The 18,332-nt window shown below is 38.8% G+C and overlaps 1 protein-coding gene across 1 annotated transcript in view; it reads left to right on the top strand.

Annotated features, from left to right (window-relative positions):
- LYPD6 (LY6/PLAUR domain containing 6) overlaps positions 1-16,991 on the top strand; it is a 120,756-nt gene extending 103,765 nt beyond the window's left edge. Inside the window, exons 5-6 of the mRNA XM_035008069.1 lie at positions 11,391-11,521; positions 13,450-16,991. Of these exons, the coding sequence (XP_034863960.1) occupies positions 11,391-11,521; positions 13,450-13,617 (299 nt within the window). The 3' untranslated portion in view covers positions 13,618-16,991. The remainder of the gene's footprint in view (positions 1-11,390; positions 11,522-13,449) is intronic.
- Positions 16,992-18,332: the final 1,341 nt, after the last annotated feature.

The raw sequence follows: 18,332 nt of genomic DNA, 5'->3' as shown, positions 1-18,332 counted from the left end.
TTATTAAGTATTTTCTTCTCTGTCACTTTGTTATTGCCTCTGGCACTTACAGATTCCTGCTACCATACAGGAGAATTTAAGAGCCTTCCATGGCTGGCTCTCATTGCTTCACTTGGCTGGCTTCTCTTTAGTCTTTGGTCTCCGAGCACTTACTGGACAATAACTAGAGTCAGAAAGGATCTTGAAATCATATTGCATGAGGGACCTGTTAAAGGAACTGGTGAAAGAAAACAAGAGTTAAGAGTATGCATTTAGATCCAAAGGTTTTGCCTGTGTGCAAGCTTAAAAACCTTGAGAGAGGGGCTGTCTCAATGTTCATTAAGAGTCTGTGGGATTAAATGTCAAGTCAAAAACATTACAATTTTCAAAAAGGCTCATTCTGTGGAGGATGCCTAAGCAGCCAAGGCTTTTATGTTTCTTCTTGATTATGAAGTGCAGATGCCTCCCTTGAAGGCAGAATCTTCCACTTGAAATTACTGCCGATGCAAAATCAGACCAGGGGAAATCTTGAGATAGAGGGATACGTATCCTTTAGGCACCAGCTTCTGTGCTGCTCACGGTTTTTCTGTGCAAGTAAAGAAAAAGCTGGGCATGACACTGGGTGACTCTTTTTACATCTGTTAATATAACTGTGGTCCCCTGCATAACTGAAGACAAGCCCCATGGTTACAAATTTTCAGGAAAGACTTTTTTATTGTTGACTTCTTTCAGTTGGAGCCCAGGCTGAGACACATAGCCTTTCTGTTTTTTTTTTTTTAAAGATTTTATTTGTTTATTTGAGAGAGAGAATGAGATAGAGAGCACGAGAGGGAGGAGGGTCAGAGGGAGAAGCAGACTCCCTGCCGAGCAGGGAGCCCGATGTGGGACTTGATCCCAGAACTCCAGGATCATGACCTGAGCTGAAGGCAGTCGCTTAACCAACTGAGCCACCCAGGCGCCCTAGCCTTTCTGTTTTACTTTACCTTCGGTGGATTCTTTTTTTCTCTTTTTAGGCAATGTTAGGCTATAGCCCTTCAAGGTTTCTACCATTCTATAGGGGTATCTATTCTAGCTCTAAACCCTGTGAAGACCCCAGGCTTCACATCTTCTTATAGTCCATCTATGAACACCTCCCAGCCTCCACCTCCATCCTGGGTAGGGAACTCAGAACCTACGGTGGCCCTTAGAATTTCCCTTACATTCAGGAGAGTTCATTTGTATATCAACAGAGGGTATTGGCTATATGTTATCTGACACTCCTGGCTTCTATGTAATAAAGTGGTGTTTAGGTGATCTATCTTGTCATATTGCTAAATGTTTTTAAAGTAAAAATTTTAAAATTAACGTGTAACATCCATGCCAGAAAGTGAATAGATCATAGGTGCTGAGCTCATTGAAATTTCACAAGTGAACAGGCTGTGTGTCTGTCACCCATGTTAAGTAACAGAACTTCAGAAGGCCACTAGGGTCCCCCAGTCATTACACCCCTCTCCCAGAGGTAACACAATTATGACTACTATCATTGAGCTATATATAAATGGAATCACAGAATGTATTCCTTTCTTTCCCACATTTTCTATGTGAGAGTCATCTTGTTTTTATGAGCCACAGAGTTATTCTCATAGGTGTATATATACTAAAATTCATCCATTCCACTCTTGATGGTTTTTGAATGTCGTGAGCATTCTTGTACATGTGTTTTGGTACGTGTATGTATGAATTTCTGCTAGGTCTCTCCCGGCTTGGGGGGTGTTGCTGGGCATGTGGTATGCATGCTTTGGCCTTACCAGATACTACCTAGCAGTTTTCCAGAATGACTGGACCAAGGTATGCTCTCCCCGGCAGTGCCTGAGAGTACCAGTTCCTGCACAGCCTTGCCAACGCTTAGTGTTGACAGAAACAATAGAGGCTAGAAGTTAATGGCATGACATTTTAAAGCACTGAAAGTAAATAACCACCGTCCTAGAATTCTGTACTCAGGCTGCCAGCCTTACTTTTCTGCATTTCCCTTCTCTCCCGGCTACCCCGCTTCTTCTGAATTCCCGTTTGTGCCTCCCAAATCCCTTGAGAATGACCAAGGCTCTGCTCAGCTTCTCTGTCCCTCAGCAGGGCTCTGGGCTTGGCTTCTCCGCCTCCATGTGTACAACTTTGGAGTCCGCAAGTGCCTTGAGGGCAGAACAGGTATAGAATGTCAGGCTCAACTCAACGTGTCATTCGTTCCGCTGGTATCTCGCTCTTCAAATCCTGTCTGCCTTGGTAGCTCATCTATGCTTCCACACAGATTTGTGTTGTTTTAATTTTATCTGGCTATTGTAATTTTATTCTATTGTTTCTTGGTAAGAAGGTACAAGCTAGTTCATTTCAGCTAGCATTGTAATTCCCAGATTTATTCTTTAATTAGAACTTTTCCAGTAGTTTTTAACTCAAGTTCTATCAGCCTAAACAAGATGGGTTTTCTTTTGACACCCTGAAATCATCTAACCTACTTCAATTCACAGTGGTTTTGCCCAAGTATTTTCTATTAACATATGCCTCAGATAGGAAGCATCTCTTTGATGCTTTTGTCTTTCCACTTTTAACTACTGTTCATGGTAAGGTCCTGTTTATCCTCACTACTTTGACATACCTTCCCAACCATCTTTTTGGCCTTTGTCTGGTAATAAGCACATAGCTTTCTGAGTTTCATTGATTTGCTTTAAAACAGAGTTTCCTCAGCTTAACATGTTGCCTGTCCTTAGGAGGTATGGATGATGATGATTATTTTTTTTAAGACAAGACAAAAACAAAAACCAGGAAAGTATCTGTTTGGCAGTTTCTTCAGGAGGTACCAACTATAGGGTAAAGGAGGACAATTATGACTCCATCAGATTGATAAGTATTCATTTATTTTTAATTTCTGCCTTGAAGAATTTTTTACTTGGGGCAAGAAAAGAAAAGAGTGTCTGGGGTGCCTGGGTGGCTCAGTCATTAAGCGTCTGCCTTCAGCTCAGGTCATGATCCCAGGGTCCTGGGATGGAGCCCCACATCGGGCTCCTTGCTCTGCAGGGAGCCCACTTCTCCCTCTCCTCCCCGCTTGTACTCTCTCACTGTCTCTCCTTCTCTCTCTCTCTCTCAAATAAATAAATAAAATCTTAAAAAAAAAAAAAGAAAAGAAAAAAGTGTCTTTTAGGGGTCTGTGGAGAGTAATTGATAGGATCAGGAAAGTCAAGAGATTAATCAGATGCCTGGATACCAGAAACCATGTGATAATTCCTAATTGGAGTACACTTTAAATAATTGAGCTTATCTGCAACTCAGTTTGTAGCTCGTTCTTCTCATAAGTCTATTTTCTTTTATCTTGGATTCTTTTTTCTTTCACTTTCCATTTTACTGAACTTATAATTGAGGTGTGACATACACAGAATAGTGAACAGCACGATGAATTTTCACAAATTGAGCATATTATGGAAGCAGCACCCTGATTAAGAAATCAATTTTTTTTGACAGCCCAGAGACTTCTTACATGGCTGTTTTTGGTTACTATCTCTACCACCAAGTATCCTGTAATAGGCTCAAATGTGTCCCCCCAAAATTCACAGGTGAAGTCCTAACCCCCAGTACTTCTGAATGTGATTATATTTGAAGATAAGGTCCTTAAAGTGGTAATTCAGGTTCACTTATGAAAAGGAGATTAGGACATAGACACACATAGAGGAAAGACCATGTAAAGATACAGGGAGAAGTTGCCCATCTGTGAGACAAGGAGAGAGGCTTCAGAAGAATTCAACCCTGCTGACACCTTGAACTTGGACTTTCAGCCTCCAGAATTGTGAAAAAATAAATTTCTGCTCTTTAAGCCACCTAATCTAAGTTACTTTGTTGTGCAATTTATCTAGAATCTATAATTACCCTGAATCTAAAACCAGACTAAGTACCAAAAACAATAACAACAACAAAAACCTGCAGTCTAATATTCCTTATGAATATAGTCACAAACATCTTTAATATAATATTAAACAAATAGAATTTAGCAATATTTAAAAATAAGCCTGACCAAGTGGCTATATATTTCAGGGATGCAGGGCTGGTTCAATATTTGAAAATCAATCAGTATAATCCACTATATTAACAGGCTAAAGACAATAAAATAAAAAAAAAAAATAAAAGACTGAGGCAGAAAAAGCATTTCACAAAATTCAGCACCATTCATGATCAAAAACTTTCAGAAAAACATCACGCAAGAAACTTCCTCAGCTTGATAAAGAATATTTATTTTAAAAAACCTAGCAAACATTATACTTACTAATGAAAGACAAAATACTTTCCTGGTAAGATCAAGATCTAGGCAAGGATGTCACTTTCACCATTCTTATCCAACTTCATGCGAAAGTTCTACCCAGTGCAATAAAGCAAGGAAATAAAAGGCATACAGATCGGAAAGGAAGAAATAAAACTGTCCCATGTCACAGATGACACGATTTTCTAAGTAGAAAATCCCAACAAATCTACACAAAACTCCTAGAACTAATAAGTTCAGCAAGGTCACAAGATAGTAAGATTAACATACAAAATTCAAATGTACTTATATATACTCTCAATTAACATGTGACCATTGAATTTAAAAATATAATACCATTTACAATTGTTCAAAAAATTAAATACTTCAAGGTAAATCTAATAAAACATATACAAGACTTGTATGCTAAAATCATAAATGCTAATGAAAGAATTCAGAGAAAATTTAAGTAAATGGAGACTTCCATGTTCATGAATTGAAAACTCAACATAGTAAAAATGTCAATTCTCCAAATTTATATGCAGGTTTTACACAATTCCTATCAAAATTCTAGCAAAATTTCTTGTAGTTATAGACAAGATTATTATACAATTTATATGGAAAGGTAAGAAACTAGAATAGCTGGGTGGCTGGGTGATAGACATTGGGGAGGGTATGTGCTATGTTGAGCGCCGTGAATTGTGTAAGACTGTTGAATCACAGACCTGTACCTCTGAAACAAATAATACATTATATGTTAACAACAACAACAAAAAAGATAGCAGAAGGGGAAGAATGGAGGGGGGGAAATTGGAGAAATCGGAGGGGGAGACGAACCATGAGAGACTATGGACTCTGAGAAACAAACTGAGGGTTCTAGAGGGGAGGGGGGTGGGGGGATAGGTTAGCCTGGTGATGGGTATTAAAGAGGGCACATACTGAATGGAGTACTGGGTGTTATACACAAACAATGAATCATGGAACACTACATCAAAAACTAATGATGTAATGTATGGTAATTAACATAACATAATAAAAAATATTAATAAAAAAGAAACTAGAATAGCTGAAATAATTTTGAAAAAGGAATAAAGTGGGAGGAACCAATCTACCCTCTTTCAAGATTTCTCATATGGTTACAGTATTCAAGACAGTGATATTGTCAGAGGGATAGACCATAGATCAATAGAACATAATAGAGATCTCAGAAAAAGACTCTCAAAAATATGTCCAACTTATTTTTGACAAGGATGCAAAATCCAATTTACTAGAGGAAAGAGCCTTTTCAACAAATGTGCTGGAGCATTTGGACATCCATGGGCAAAAAATGAACCTCAACCTAAGTATTACACCTTTTACAAAAGTTAATTCAAAATTAATCATAGACTTAAATGCCAAATATAAAACTGTATAACATTTAGGAAAAAAACAGAGGAGAAAATCTTTGAAATCTATGGGTAGGCAAAGAGCTCTTAGACTTGATAAAAAAAAAAGCATGAGCTGTACAAGGAAAAAATGATAAATTGGACTTTATCAAAATTAAAAACTTCTGTTCTACATAAGACCCTGTAAAGAGGATGAAAAGACAAACAACAAACTGACATAAAATATTTGCTAATCAAATATCTGACAAAAGACTAGTATCTAAAATATATAAAGAATTCTCAAAACACAATAGTAAAAAACAAAATAATTAAGAAAAGAACAAATTCTGCTGCAAAACCATAAAAAAACGGGACACAGAGAAAAAAAGAAAAGGACAAAAAACATGAATAGATATTTCACCAAGAAAGATAAATAGATGGCAAATAAGCACATGTTCAACATCATTAGCCATTAGGAAAATGCAAATTAGAAACATGATATATCACTATACATCTATCAGAATGGCTAAAATTAAAAAAAAAAAAAGCAACACCATCAAATACCAGTAATAATTAAGAGAAACTAGATCATGTATATATTGTTGGTGGGAGTATAAAATGGCACAGCTACTCTTGAAAACAGTATGGCAGTTCCTTAAACAATTAAACAGGCATTACCGTATACCTAGTAATTCCACCTCTGAGCATTTATCCCAGAGAAATGCAAACCTATGTTCACACAAAAGCCTTTATACAAGTGTTGATTGCAGCTTTATTAATAATATCCCTAACCTACATACCCTTTCAATGGGTGAATGCTTAAACCAACCTTGGTAAACCCATAGCATGGAATACTACTCAGGATTAAAAGTTAGCAAACTGTTGATACAACAATCTAGATAACTTTCAAGTGAATAAGGCTGAGTAAAAATGCCTAACCTCAAAAGTTTACATGCTGTATGAGTCCATTTATATAGCATCCTTAAAATGACAAAATTATAGAAATGAAGCACAGGTTAGTAGTTACCAAGAATTAAGGAGGGGTTGGGGGAAGGTGGGATGAGGATGTGAGAATAAGAAGTTGACATGAGTGATCCTTGTGGAGATAGAAATGCTCTGTATCTTGACTGCAATGTCAATATCCTGATTGTGATACTATACCATAGTTTTGCAATATGTTGCCATTTGGGGAAAAGTGGGTGAAGAGTACATGAGATCCCTCTGTATTATTTCTTACAAGCTCATGTGAATCTACAATTATCTCAAAATAATAAAAACACTAATTAAAAAAATCAATCAGTAAAATATATATACATACATATATACATATATATATGTATATATGTCAATTGTGTTAATGTTGAGAAACTCTGACTTAGAAGGAAAGCCAGACATACCAAATGAGGAAACTAAGAAGGGCTGTGAACCTGGTTGGGAGAAATTCAAGGAAGGTTTCACAGAATTCATCACATTTAGATTGAACCTTGAACAGGTTTCCAGGAGCAGAAGATGGGGGAACTTTTTGTTGTGAAGAATGGTCAAAAGATGTAATGTGGTGTCTCAAGGTATTCAAAAGCAATGATGAGGTAGTCTGGTCCTAGATCAAGGGGGAACATTGAATAATAATAAGTGCTGAGTTTCAAGATGTGAGTTATAAATGTAAGGGGTTCCTTTAGCAGGGAAGCAAAGCTACTCTTACACTCCTGACACACAGCTTTAGGAGCAGGGAGAAAGCAATGGACCACCTACTGGCCACTCCAGTAAGCTAACTAAACCTAGCAGTATGCATCCAGGGCTTCTTAACAGGTAGGGTTCACTCAGGCTCTCATAGACAGTGAGAGGCATGACCTGACCTTGGTTTCAGTAACATATCTGGTGGTTGTCGGCACCCGCATTAGAAAGGAGAGAAGTCAGAGACAAAGAAGACAGGAAATGATGAGGTCCTACACTGGGAAAATGGAAAATGGAACAGAAAGATTAGATGGATAATGGAGACATTTCAGGGGACCTGGAGACACCCAGCTTGGAAAGAAAAATCTGAGCTGATTCTGAATGTCCTAGTCCAAGTTGGAGGTGCCACATCTCAGGATGTCCCTTCCTAAGATAAACACAGGAAGATAAACAGATGGGGGGAATTTGATTTGTTTGAGCTACATGAGGTGTGAGGTGCTGCTGGCAATGTCCAGGAGATAGCTGCAGATTTGTTCTATAGTTTGGGAGAGAGTATCAGACTGAAGATAAGGTCATCAGAGGTTGAATGAAGTCACTTGAGAAGAGGTTCAAGAACAGAAAGTGGGAGAATATCAACATTCAAGTGAAGGAAAGTGTAGGAAGAGACCAGAAATGCAGGAGAAAATCTAGAAGACAAAACTCCGAAGCCCAGGAGAATCACGCAGAGGACGTTATATATAGTAGATCCCAGAGCTGCAAAGACATCCTTTGGGGTCAGACATGGGCGAAGGGCATCCAGTTGGACACTTAGGCAAAGAGTCATTGCAGAGGAGGACCTGGAAGGAGCAGAGCCGGATGTGAAGGGTGAGGGCACAGTCAAGAATCAGGCTGGGACTCTGCCAGCAGCTGCCACTAGACTTATTTTTTCAATATAATTTATAATACTATGATTAAAGCTATATTCCTCCCATTAATTTTCTAACACATGGTGAATGGTTCTCTAGCATCACTTTAATCATTATAGATGTTTGTAAAAAAAACAAAACTAGTGGACCCAAAGGGAATAACTGAGTGGTGAGGAAGCCTTTACCAGAGAGTTGGTCATTTTCAAGTCAAATCATTTGGTGTATATTTTGTTTAAATACAGCTTCCATTATTAGAAACTGAATATTGGTGGGTAAGTGGAAATTTATATTTTAGCTTTGAACCTTTTTTTTAAAATTCAGAACTAGGTTATGAAATTTCTGTGTGTGTGTGTGTGTGTATTTCATGAAAAATTATGTATTTTGTGTTTTCCACTAGTTGATTAAGCTCTCTTATACCCAGTTCTGCTTTCAGTTGCATGCCTGTGAGTCTTACAGTAAAAGACTTTTGTTTCATCACCTCTGGGAATACCATGCAGTTGCAGAATATGAGATTTTAGAGGCCAAAACTAACTTGGTAGAAATTCAAATCCATCTTTTATCTTTTAGATAAAAGCCTTTGAAATCCTTTTAGTGTGAAGTTATCAGCAGGCTTGATTCTCATATAACCTCATTACTAACCCAAGGATTATTCAGAATGCATGGAGCATAATGCTTTGTGGCTGAAACTCCTTTTTTATCAATTCTACAGCCCAGTGATAAGCCACATGTGGTCCACCTCATCCTGCTTGGGAAATGCTACCTGCCTGCCCCCCACCCGCCTTGGAGATCACAATACACATTCAAGGCTCTCCTAAGTTGTGTCCTAAAGAAACTTGTTCAACTTTATTTGAATATTTCCAAAACTTATTTAACTGTAGAACCTTTTTTTTTTACGTTAACATTTCATAACTCACCTAGGGGTTCTGTAAGATAAGAAGTGGAATGGATTAACGCTTCAGATCTAGGATAGCTGCTGCTGGAAGTAATGGGGTGTTCTCAAAATATCTTTGTTTCATGGGTTAGATTTGGTGAGTGTAAGAAAATTTTTTATCTAGCCTCATCGCTGATCATTTTTCTCTCCCCAGGATGGCAAGAATTAGTGTATTAGGTACTGGGCTTTCGCATATTTTCCCTGAAAAAAAAAAAAAAAAAGCTCATTAGTTGTTATTTTTACAGTGGAATAAATTTCCAATTAATAAATTAAAAGAGAGTTTATTATGGACACAAAAGTAAGAACAAAAAATAGTTATATCAAGTTCACCAATTGTTATTCGAGGCTTACTTAAGACAAGAGAATTTAATACTTGGGGGACAAACCCAATTTCTAAAACTGAAGCCATGTAATGGTTTACTTATTCCATAAATGTATGATCTTACCTACTCAGATTTACCTTTGGAGCAATAAAACCTCTGGCAGCTACTCCTGGTTGTCTGCATGAAGAGGAGACAGGAGATAAGAGCATTCCTGTCTTTATTGCTTTCTTGAACATCTGAAGGTGGGATGGGGTGGGAAAGGTGTACCTATCATGACCATAAATGTCCAAGTCTGATACCAAAGAAGTAAACCAGTCCTCTTTGGGAAACGTGGTAAATTTCTCAGGCTACCGGTCTCCATGTGTTAAAACCTGTCACAGGCTTAAAAAATCAGAGATCTTCTACCTCCTCTGCATCGGAAAAACAATCACTCCAACTTTAAAATATTTTAGGACTTTGGGAGGATCATTGCCAGGTGCAAAACTTTCAACTTTTCCTGTGAGCTCATAGGGTGGCCTTACTTACTTCACTTCCAAAGAGCTCTCCAGGACCCTGAGCTAGCTAGGGCTGTCTTGACCTGATTCCCACTGACAAAATTCTGGTCAGGGTGCAGTGTGGGGAAAGCATTTGGGGGAGGGCATTGATCAAACTCAGCCGAGGTACACCCCCCAGTGGTATAATCATTAGGGAAATCTCTGTCCTTGGTAAGATTCAATCAGAGGCCACTCAGGTTCCTGTTTAGGGAGATTGTTAAAAATCCTGAATTTTCATGATTCCCAAGATGTGTCAGTGTGGTCTGTATTGGCTCAGTCTCAGGGCCTAAAATTCTTAAGCTTCCTTCTTTGGACTTTAGTACCTTGGTTAAAAGCTGCCAAAATTGTGACAGAATATGGTGGGGGAATCTTTATTGCCTAATAAATAATATCATAGAAGGTCATAATTCTATATTAGCCACTAAATATCCAAAATGTATAAAGCATGCAAAATTGAGTCCAAGATATGGGTAAAAAACAGCTCGGTGACATTTCTTGAGAATTATTCATTTTCTTTTTCAATCTGAAAGTGGAGCAGGAACATTCTCCTAAATCCCAGGCTTAGAAAGCTGAACACTGCCTAGAGGCCTTAAAGAATTACTTTGACAAAGCCATTTTTCTTTAGTCTTTAAATTAGAAGTAGAAAAATTATCCATGGTAGTTTGGAAGAAATCTTAAGTTTTTGGATTCCTAAGACTTTAAGGGATGTCTAGAAACTTATGTCATGGTCCGTCTATATCTGCCATCCTAGAAATCATACTGGGGAGAAATGATGCTCCTCAGTTTTGCAACACCTTCACCTGGGTTAAATTCTAGGATCCAACTATGCTCATTGTCAAGAAGTTCTTTCTTTTGGATAAAGTCATTTTCTGAAGATAAAATGAATCTATTTTTAATTGTTCAGCCCTTACAAGGGAATAGCTGTTTCCAAAACACACACACACACACACACACTCACACACTCCAGAATCTACTATAGTCTTTTAACTCCTTGAAAACCACTGTTACCTGCCTAACTTCTTTTTTTTTAACCTGTATTCTTTGAACTTTGTCACCCCTTTGTCTTCCTGAAAATTGCTGATTCTCACATCCTAATCATCCCTCCAAACCTCTCGTCCCCTAAAAATAAAAACCAATACAGTGGCAAAATTTTTTTGAAAGGCAAAGAATGATACCATTATATCTTGGTTTCTGGGGATGACGACAGGCAGAGAGACCAGTATTCTTCAGGACGCTCTCCTCCTACTGCGGTGAGGTGCATCTCTCCAAGGACTTCTTTGGGATTGGACATAAACTCAACAGAGTGTACATCTCATGTGCTGTTAAATCTCTTCAGGACTTGTAGTGTTGACACTCCTGTTGTTTCCCTTCCGCGCAGGTTGGGCTAACATTTCCCATCTCAACTGAAACATATTTTCTCTGTTGACAGAGACCAGATACTGCTACACTCAGCATACAATGGAAGTCACGGGAAACAGCATCTCTGTCACCAAACGCTGCGTTCCACTGGAGGAGTGCTTGTCGACTGGCTGCAGAGATTCTGAGCATGAAGGCCACAAGGTCTGGGCAACAAAGCAAGTGACGGGTACAGCATAGTCAGCCTTCCTCCACTGCAGATGCGTGCCAGAGCTCATGAGCAAATTCTCACTCCCCAAAGTAGCCTGGCTTTTGACTGTCTTTAATATACCATTATGTGAAGATTCTCCTTTCTGGTTTGCTCAAAGAGGATAAATTTAGACCAGAGCATAGGAAAACCAGTATAAATTATGTAAACACAACACCAAGAGGGTATTGAAAGTTATTGTAAGCCCTTTCTTTACTCAGAAGAAAGTAATAAAGCCACCAGAAGGAAGAGGAATGAGGGACCAGCTATGTCCTCAGTGGTAAAGCATTGCAGATGTAGCAACAATTCATTCGGCCGAGAATGGCCACAGCAGGTTAGCTTTGATAACTGTCTGTGAAATGAGGCTCGTGTCTTCATTGGAATGCTGACTTGGGGAAGGCATCCATTGGCTCCTGAATCATTTGAGGAGGTGATCAGAGAACCATCTCCTTGTGGGTTTACTCCACTTAAACTCCATCCAGTGCCGATACAGAAGCATTGAGTGTAAAATGAACTTCAAGTGCAGCCTTGAAGGAGAATATAAAGGACCAGAGAAAGGCAGCCTGACTGTGGTTGGAGTGGGGAATGCCCCCGATCTCCTGCTGGCTGTTCGGAGCTGGCGCCACATATAATCTTACATATTAGGCCTTGGCCTTTATTTGGAGTTGGCTCGCTTCTCCCCATCAGGCTGCCTTCCTGGGGGTCGGAGGCAACTTCTACTCTCAAAATCCTGCAATGCCATGTTTAGTGGCATTTAGTAGAAGACACCCAATTTTCAAGCAACTTGAAATACACTAAGAATTCAATTTTAAAATATGATCTGCAGCTCCTGGTTTGAAATATAAAAGGTAAACTCAAGGGTTTTACCTCACTCCCCGCCATACTCCCAGCAAGCCTGGCTCTCAGGCTTTATTGTGGCTACTTCACCATGGATAAAGTTAAAGATCAGAGCAGTGACATCATGTGCTCAGGTCACAGAGATGGTAATTATGTCTGACAGAATTCAAGCTCACTTCTGACCTTCAGTTTCTCTCCTCAAGATTATAATGTCTTCCTAGCCCAAGTCAACTGTGACCAGCCTCAAATCCTTGCAGGATAATGACGCAATAGGATGTTGACCATCAGAGAGTTTTTCGAATATTACTGTGCATATGGATCAGTTGGGGATCTTGTTAAAATGCATATTCTGATTCGCTAAAGTTGGGGTGAGGTTTGAGATTCTGCATTTCTAAGAGACTCCAGGTGATGCTGAAGCTACTGATCTGTACTCTGTGTAGCCATGGCCCAAAATAATTTCAGCCAACAGTCCTTTGGTTTCTCTCTTCCTTACAGTCCCTTAATAAAGTAGTATAAATCAGTAATAATTGCATTAATGAAAACCCTCCAAACTTTAACTCTCCCACAAGAATGGTGGTAGTTACATAGACTGTTCTAATGAAAGTAAATAGTTAAGTTTAAGTTGGGTTGTTTCCACTTCACTTACACTATGGAAATTTGGCAAGTGAAAGCTTACCCTCTGAACAGCTTCTTCAAATAGTCAGAAGGGGTTTCTTTGAGATTGTAGGGTATTATAATCCCCATTTCACAGATGGAAAAGCTGAGACCTAAGAAGGTTGTAGAACCCTGTAATAACCATCTGGTGGGATGTCAAAAACAGAACTCGTGTTCCTTGAAGCTTAGTCCAGGGGGGTTTTAAGTTGACCGCATTGCTTCCAGTTGAAATTTCATTCCACTTCCTTGAATGCAGGGTTGGTACCTCTTTTGTGGAACAGGTAATTGTCATTTCAGTCTTACTGTGAGGGAGACCGTTCCTTCCAAAATCCTTGTCTCCTTCCAAGATCTGCCAGCTTCTCATCAGCCTTCTGTTTCTCTTCCTTTCTTTCAGGTCTGCACTTCCTGTTGTGAAGGAAATATCTGTAACTTGCCACTCCCCCGAAATGAAACTGATGCCACATTTGCCACAACGTCACCCATAAATCAGACAAATGGGCACCCACACTGCATGTCAGTGATAGTGTCCTGCTTGTGGGTGTGGTTGGGACTCACATTATAGCAGCTGCGAGGCGCCATGTATAGTAGCAATCCATGGGGATCGCCATGGTCCATGGTCATGCATGAGTCGTTGGCTTGACAATAGTTACACGTGCGAAACCATGACACTCACACATGTCTTCACAGCCAGGCATTTCCACCTATCATGAGGAACAAGCATTGCTTCAGGGTAGTCATTTCAAGTCCAAGACCTCATCAAAGCCAGCCTGCCCCCAAAACAGACCCTGAGTTTTATACCACAGACCTTTCTTTTCACTCCAGGAAATAGTTCTGCATTTTTATTGAGATCTGAGGCTCTTAATTTGGAATACATACGTGAGCCATAGGAGGTTCTGGGACCCTCTGAGATGTTAGACAGTATGTTTATATGGACATGCATAGATGTGTATTCTTTAAGAGAAAGGTAAAGGACCACTGGTTTAAATATAATCGTGAATTTATATATAGCTTTAGAATTTTAAAACTTTGATTCTGAAATGAATGGACTTTTTCCTTGGAGATTCTGACTGAGTCCCTGGAAAAGTAGTAAGCAGTTGTCCAATTTAATTTTCCCCACATTCTTCTCCCAGTGGTGGGAATCATATTCCCTCTGCTCTGTGCAGAAAATAAAAGGCAATCGTAAGTTTGTTGCATAGGGGGAGGGGTAGCTGGAGAGGATCTTTCCCAACTTAATGGAACTGGCATCCATAAAGTAGCTGCATATCCTTTCATTATAACTGGTGAGATTGGCCTTGATTTGGCACCTCATTGTGCTCCATGAGATCCTGAATTCTACCTGGGCCAAAGGGTATCCAAAAAGTCCCAAAGCAGGATAGAGTTTTCTTCACTCGTGGGGCTCTATTCAGGCATAGCTAAACTAGACAGAGAGAGGATTTCAGAATGCAAGGAAAGAGATGTGTGGCGGTTGACCCAAGTTCACTGTGAGGGCCCGGTCAGTGGCTTAGCCAGATCTCCCATCTGCACTTCATACTGCCAGAGAGCCCTCCCGGGTTCTTCCTCTTTCAAATCCCCAGGGACTTTAAGGATCTCATTATCTCAAGATTGATAGGGAAAGAAGACATAATATCCCAGGAGGAGAAGTAGGTGGGCCAGTTGGGTGATGGTGAGACTAGTAAGGAGATCCAGTGGGAATTTTTCTTTCTTTTGGGTGATTGCTTTTGAAGTAGATGGTAAAATTTTTGCCATCCTTCCTATATTTTTGGCCTGAGTTACAACTTGTTCTTCTTCCTTGTAAATCATTTATACAATATTTATTTTTATATGGCATAACTAGAAACTTAAATATATTATAAAATATTCTTTATTCTGAACAAAATGACCAAATTAGAATACTTATTTTTCAACAGTGGTAGAACTTGTAATATATGTTTGTTCAAAGTTATCTATAATACTTGCACCAGTGTTGAAAAAAATTTAACTTATGTTTGAGCAAGAGGAATGTGTTGGCCTCAAGGGTTTTTGCTCGCTGTTTCCTCAGTGGTATTGTCCCAGAAGTGTTCAGGTGGTGACCATCAATGGTATGAGTTACTCTGCAGGGTTATGGGACGTATTTGCATGAAATTTGGTGGAGCCATTGCAGATAAAGAGGAGAGTATTGTCAGGGTCCATCTGCCTTGCACAGGAAAATGTCTGTGGCTCATAAAATGAGACCCCCTCAGGGATTACCAAATATGAACTGACAGTGGTAACTCTGATATGAAATAATCTAAATGGCATCAAATGGCCTTAAATCAGAGTTTGGTAGGCTTATCAATATGTTACTTATAATTGGGGTGTGGGAAGTAAAGGGAGAGAAAAGATATTTACTAAACACCTCTTATGTGGCAGGCACTATGCTAAGCACTTTATACACACACACACACACACACACATATTAAGTCATATAAAACCTGCAAGCACCCTCTAGGGAATATTACTAGTATTTTCACTTTACAGATGAAGGTACTAAGGCTCTAAGAAGCTCAATAACAGAAAGCCTTTTCCTTCCAATTTAGGATATATAGGGTGAGGTGGGATTGAAGAGGGAAGGGAAGATGAAATTACCACCCCTAGGAGAACTTCCACACCTGGCCACGGGAATCTGTCCATCTGATCATGTGGAGTTTGTCTAGTCCTTCCTCGACAGGATGCCATTTGTGTGTGTCCCCTAGATGGTGTTTTTTTCTTCAAGGGGTGGAGGGTACAGCTTCCAAGTTCATTCCTCTTGCTAAAAGAGGTGGCAGGTTAGCTGCTATAAATACTCTAAGACAGTGAAAATTTGATGTTGTACATATCTACAAGTACCATTTTTGTGCATGGCCACTCTCCACTGATACCTGCCAAGTACTGCATGCAATTTGAGTAAGAGACAAAGTCCAAATGTTGGTTCTTAATGAGAAAGTGACCACTCCAAAGCCTCCCTGTCTGGTGTGAGGGACAGGGTCCACAGGGATGCGAACTCATCTGCGCCCCGGGAGAATCACTGCAAACTCTACACAGATGTGACCGCACGCACCTCGTGTGCCTATCAGAATGGCTGGTGTTTCGTTCTCTTGAAAGAAAGTGGTTTGCTCGCCATCCCCAGCCTCAAGGAGCCAAGAAGTTCATGTGGAAGGCTCAGGACTGGTCATCCGTGTAACTTTTCTACCACATTAAACTTTCCATTAAATCCCACGGTTGGTGATGGCTTGAAGTGCAAACAGCCATGATGTGTACATTAACCTATGTGCAACTTATTTATTTTCAGACTCCCCATTGCATTCATGTCAATATGGGATTAATGCCTAAATTTTGTAAATATTGTACATTTTGTAAATCAATGAATAAAAGTTTTAAGTGTATCTCACCAGGTTCCTCCCTGCAAATGTGCATGTCAGTCAGTGATGAAGGCACTCAGGTTATCTATAAGGTGGAGGGCTTAGGATCACAGAGAACTTCCTTCCAACAGCTCATTTTCTTGTTGTACAGATAAGAAATACATGCATGAAAAGATACAAGACAATTCACTCACGCCAAATGATTCATGTAGACAGTAAGTGCGGCAGAAAATCAAAGAGGGAAAGATTACCAGACTTTTTAATCACGTCTGCAGTTTCTCTAGAGCATTTTCTTTGTTAAATTGGGAAAAATAAAAGTGTGTGTGCATGTGTGTTTCTAAATACTATCCCATTAACGCTTAATTTTTAAATCTTATTCTCTTCTGTTAATGATGATAAAAATAGAAAGTGTTTTCCGTTGATGGTTTCTTCTGCAACAGGAAACAAACATTTGAATAGTATAAATGTTTATCTATACACTGAATTCATTTTATTTTTCATAGTAAAACTGTAGATATTGAAAGTGACCTTGAAAAACTTTGGCTTGTTTGTGATTTCTGGTCATTCCCATTTATTTATTTATTCATTCATTCATTCATTCATTCATTCATTCATTTTTAAATTGAGGCATATTGACATATAACATTTTATTAGTCTCATGTCTGCAACGTAATGATTTGACATTTATATACATTGTGCAATGGCCACCATAATTCTAGTTAACATCTGTCACCTTACATAGTTAGAAGTGCTTTTTTTTTCTGATAAGAACTTTTAAGATTTTCTCTCAGTATCTTTCAAATATACAGCGCAGTATTATTAACTATAGTCACTATGCTGTACAACCCCATGACTTACTTATTTTATAACTAGAAGTTTGACTTTTTGACCCTCTCCACCCATTTCTCCCATGCCCCTCTGCCTTTTGTAACCACCAGTCTATTCTCTATATCTATGAGCTTGGTTTTTTTATTTGTATGTTTTTCAGATTCCACATGTAAGTGAAATCATATGGTATTTGTCTTTCTCTGACTTATTTCACTTAGCATAATGCCCTCAAGTTCCTTTCATTTTGTCAAAAATGGCAAGATTTCATTATTTTTATGGGTGAATAATATATACATATATATTTATGGGTGAATAATATATATATCTATATATATCTGTATATATATGTATATGTATACATACATACATATATATATCTTCCTTATCCAATTATACATTAACGGGCACTGAAGTTGTTTCCATATTTTGGCTATTATAAATACGGCTTCAATGATCATGGGGGGGCACATAAATCTTTCCGAGTTAGTGTTTTTATTTTCTTTGGGTAAATACCCAGAAGTGGAATTGCTGGGTCATATGGCATTTCTATTTTTAATTTTTTGAGGAACCTACATACTGTTTTCCCCAGTGGCTGTACCAATTTACATTCCCACCAACAGTGTACAAGTGTTCCCTTTTCTCTACATCCTCACCAACACGTGTTACTTTCTTGTCTTTTTGGTAATAGCCATTCTGACTGTTGCAAATTGATATCTCATTGTGGTTTTGATTGATTGGTATTTCCCTGATGATTAATGATGTTGAGCATCTTTTCATGTGTCTGTTGGTCATCTGTATATTTTTTTATATAAAAATGTCTAATTCAGGTCCCATGCCCAATTTTTAATCAGATTGGATTTTGGGGGTCAAGTTGTATAAGTTCTTTATGTATTTTGGGTATTAATACCCCTGATTGGAAGTAGTATTTGCAAATATCTTCTCCCATTCTGTAGTCTGCCTTTTCGTATTTTGGTGGTTTTCTTCACTATGCAGAAGCTTCCTAGTTTGATATAGTCCCATCTGTTTATTTTTGCTTTTGTTGCCCTTGCCTGAAGAGACAGATCCGAAAATATATTGCTTAGACTGACGTCCA

Source organism: Mirounga leonina, unplaced genomic scaffold, assembly GCF_011800145.1.
Source record: "Mirounga leonina isolate KUSES-001 unplaced genomic scaffold, KU_Mleo_1.0 Mir_151, whole genome shotgun sequence".
Lineage (NCBI taxonomy): Eukaryota > Metazoa > Chordata > Mammalia > Carnivora > Phocidae > Mirounga > Mirounga leonina.
The sequence above is the reverse complement of the archived record's forward strand: the minus strand, read 5'-3'. Positions and strand labels throughout refer to the sequence as shown.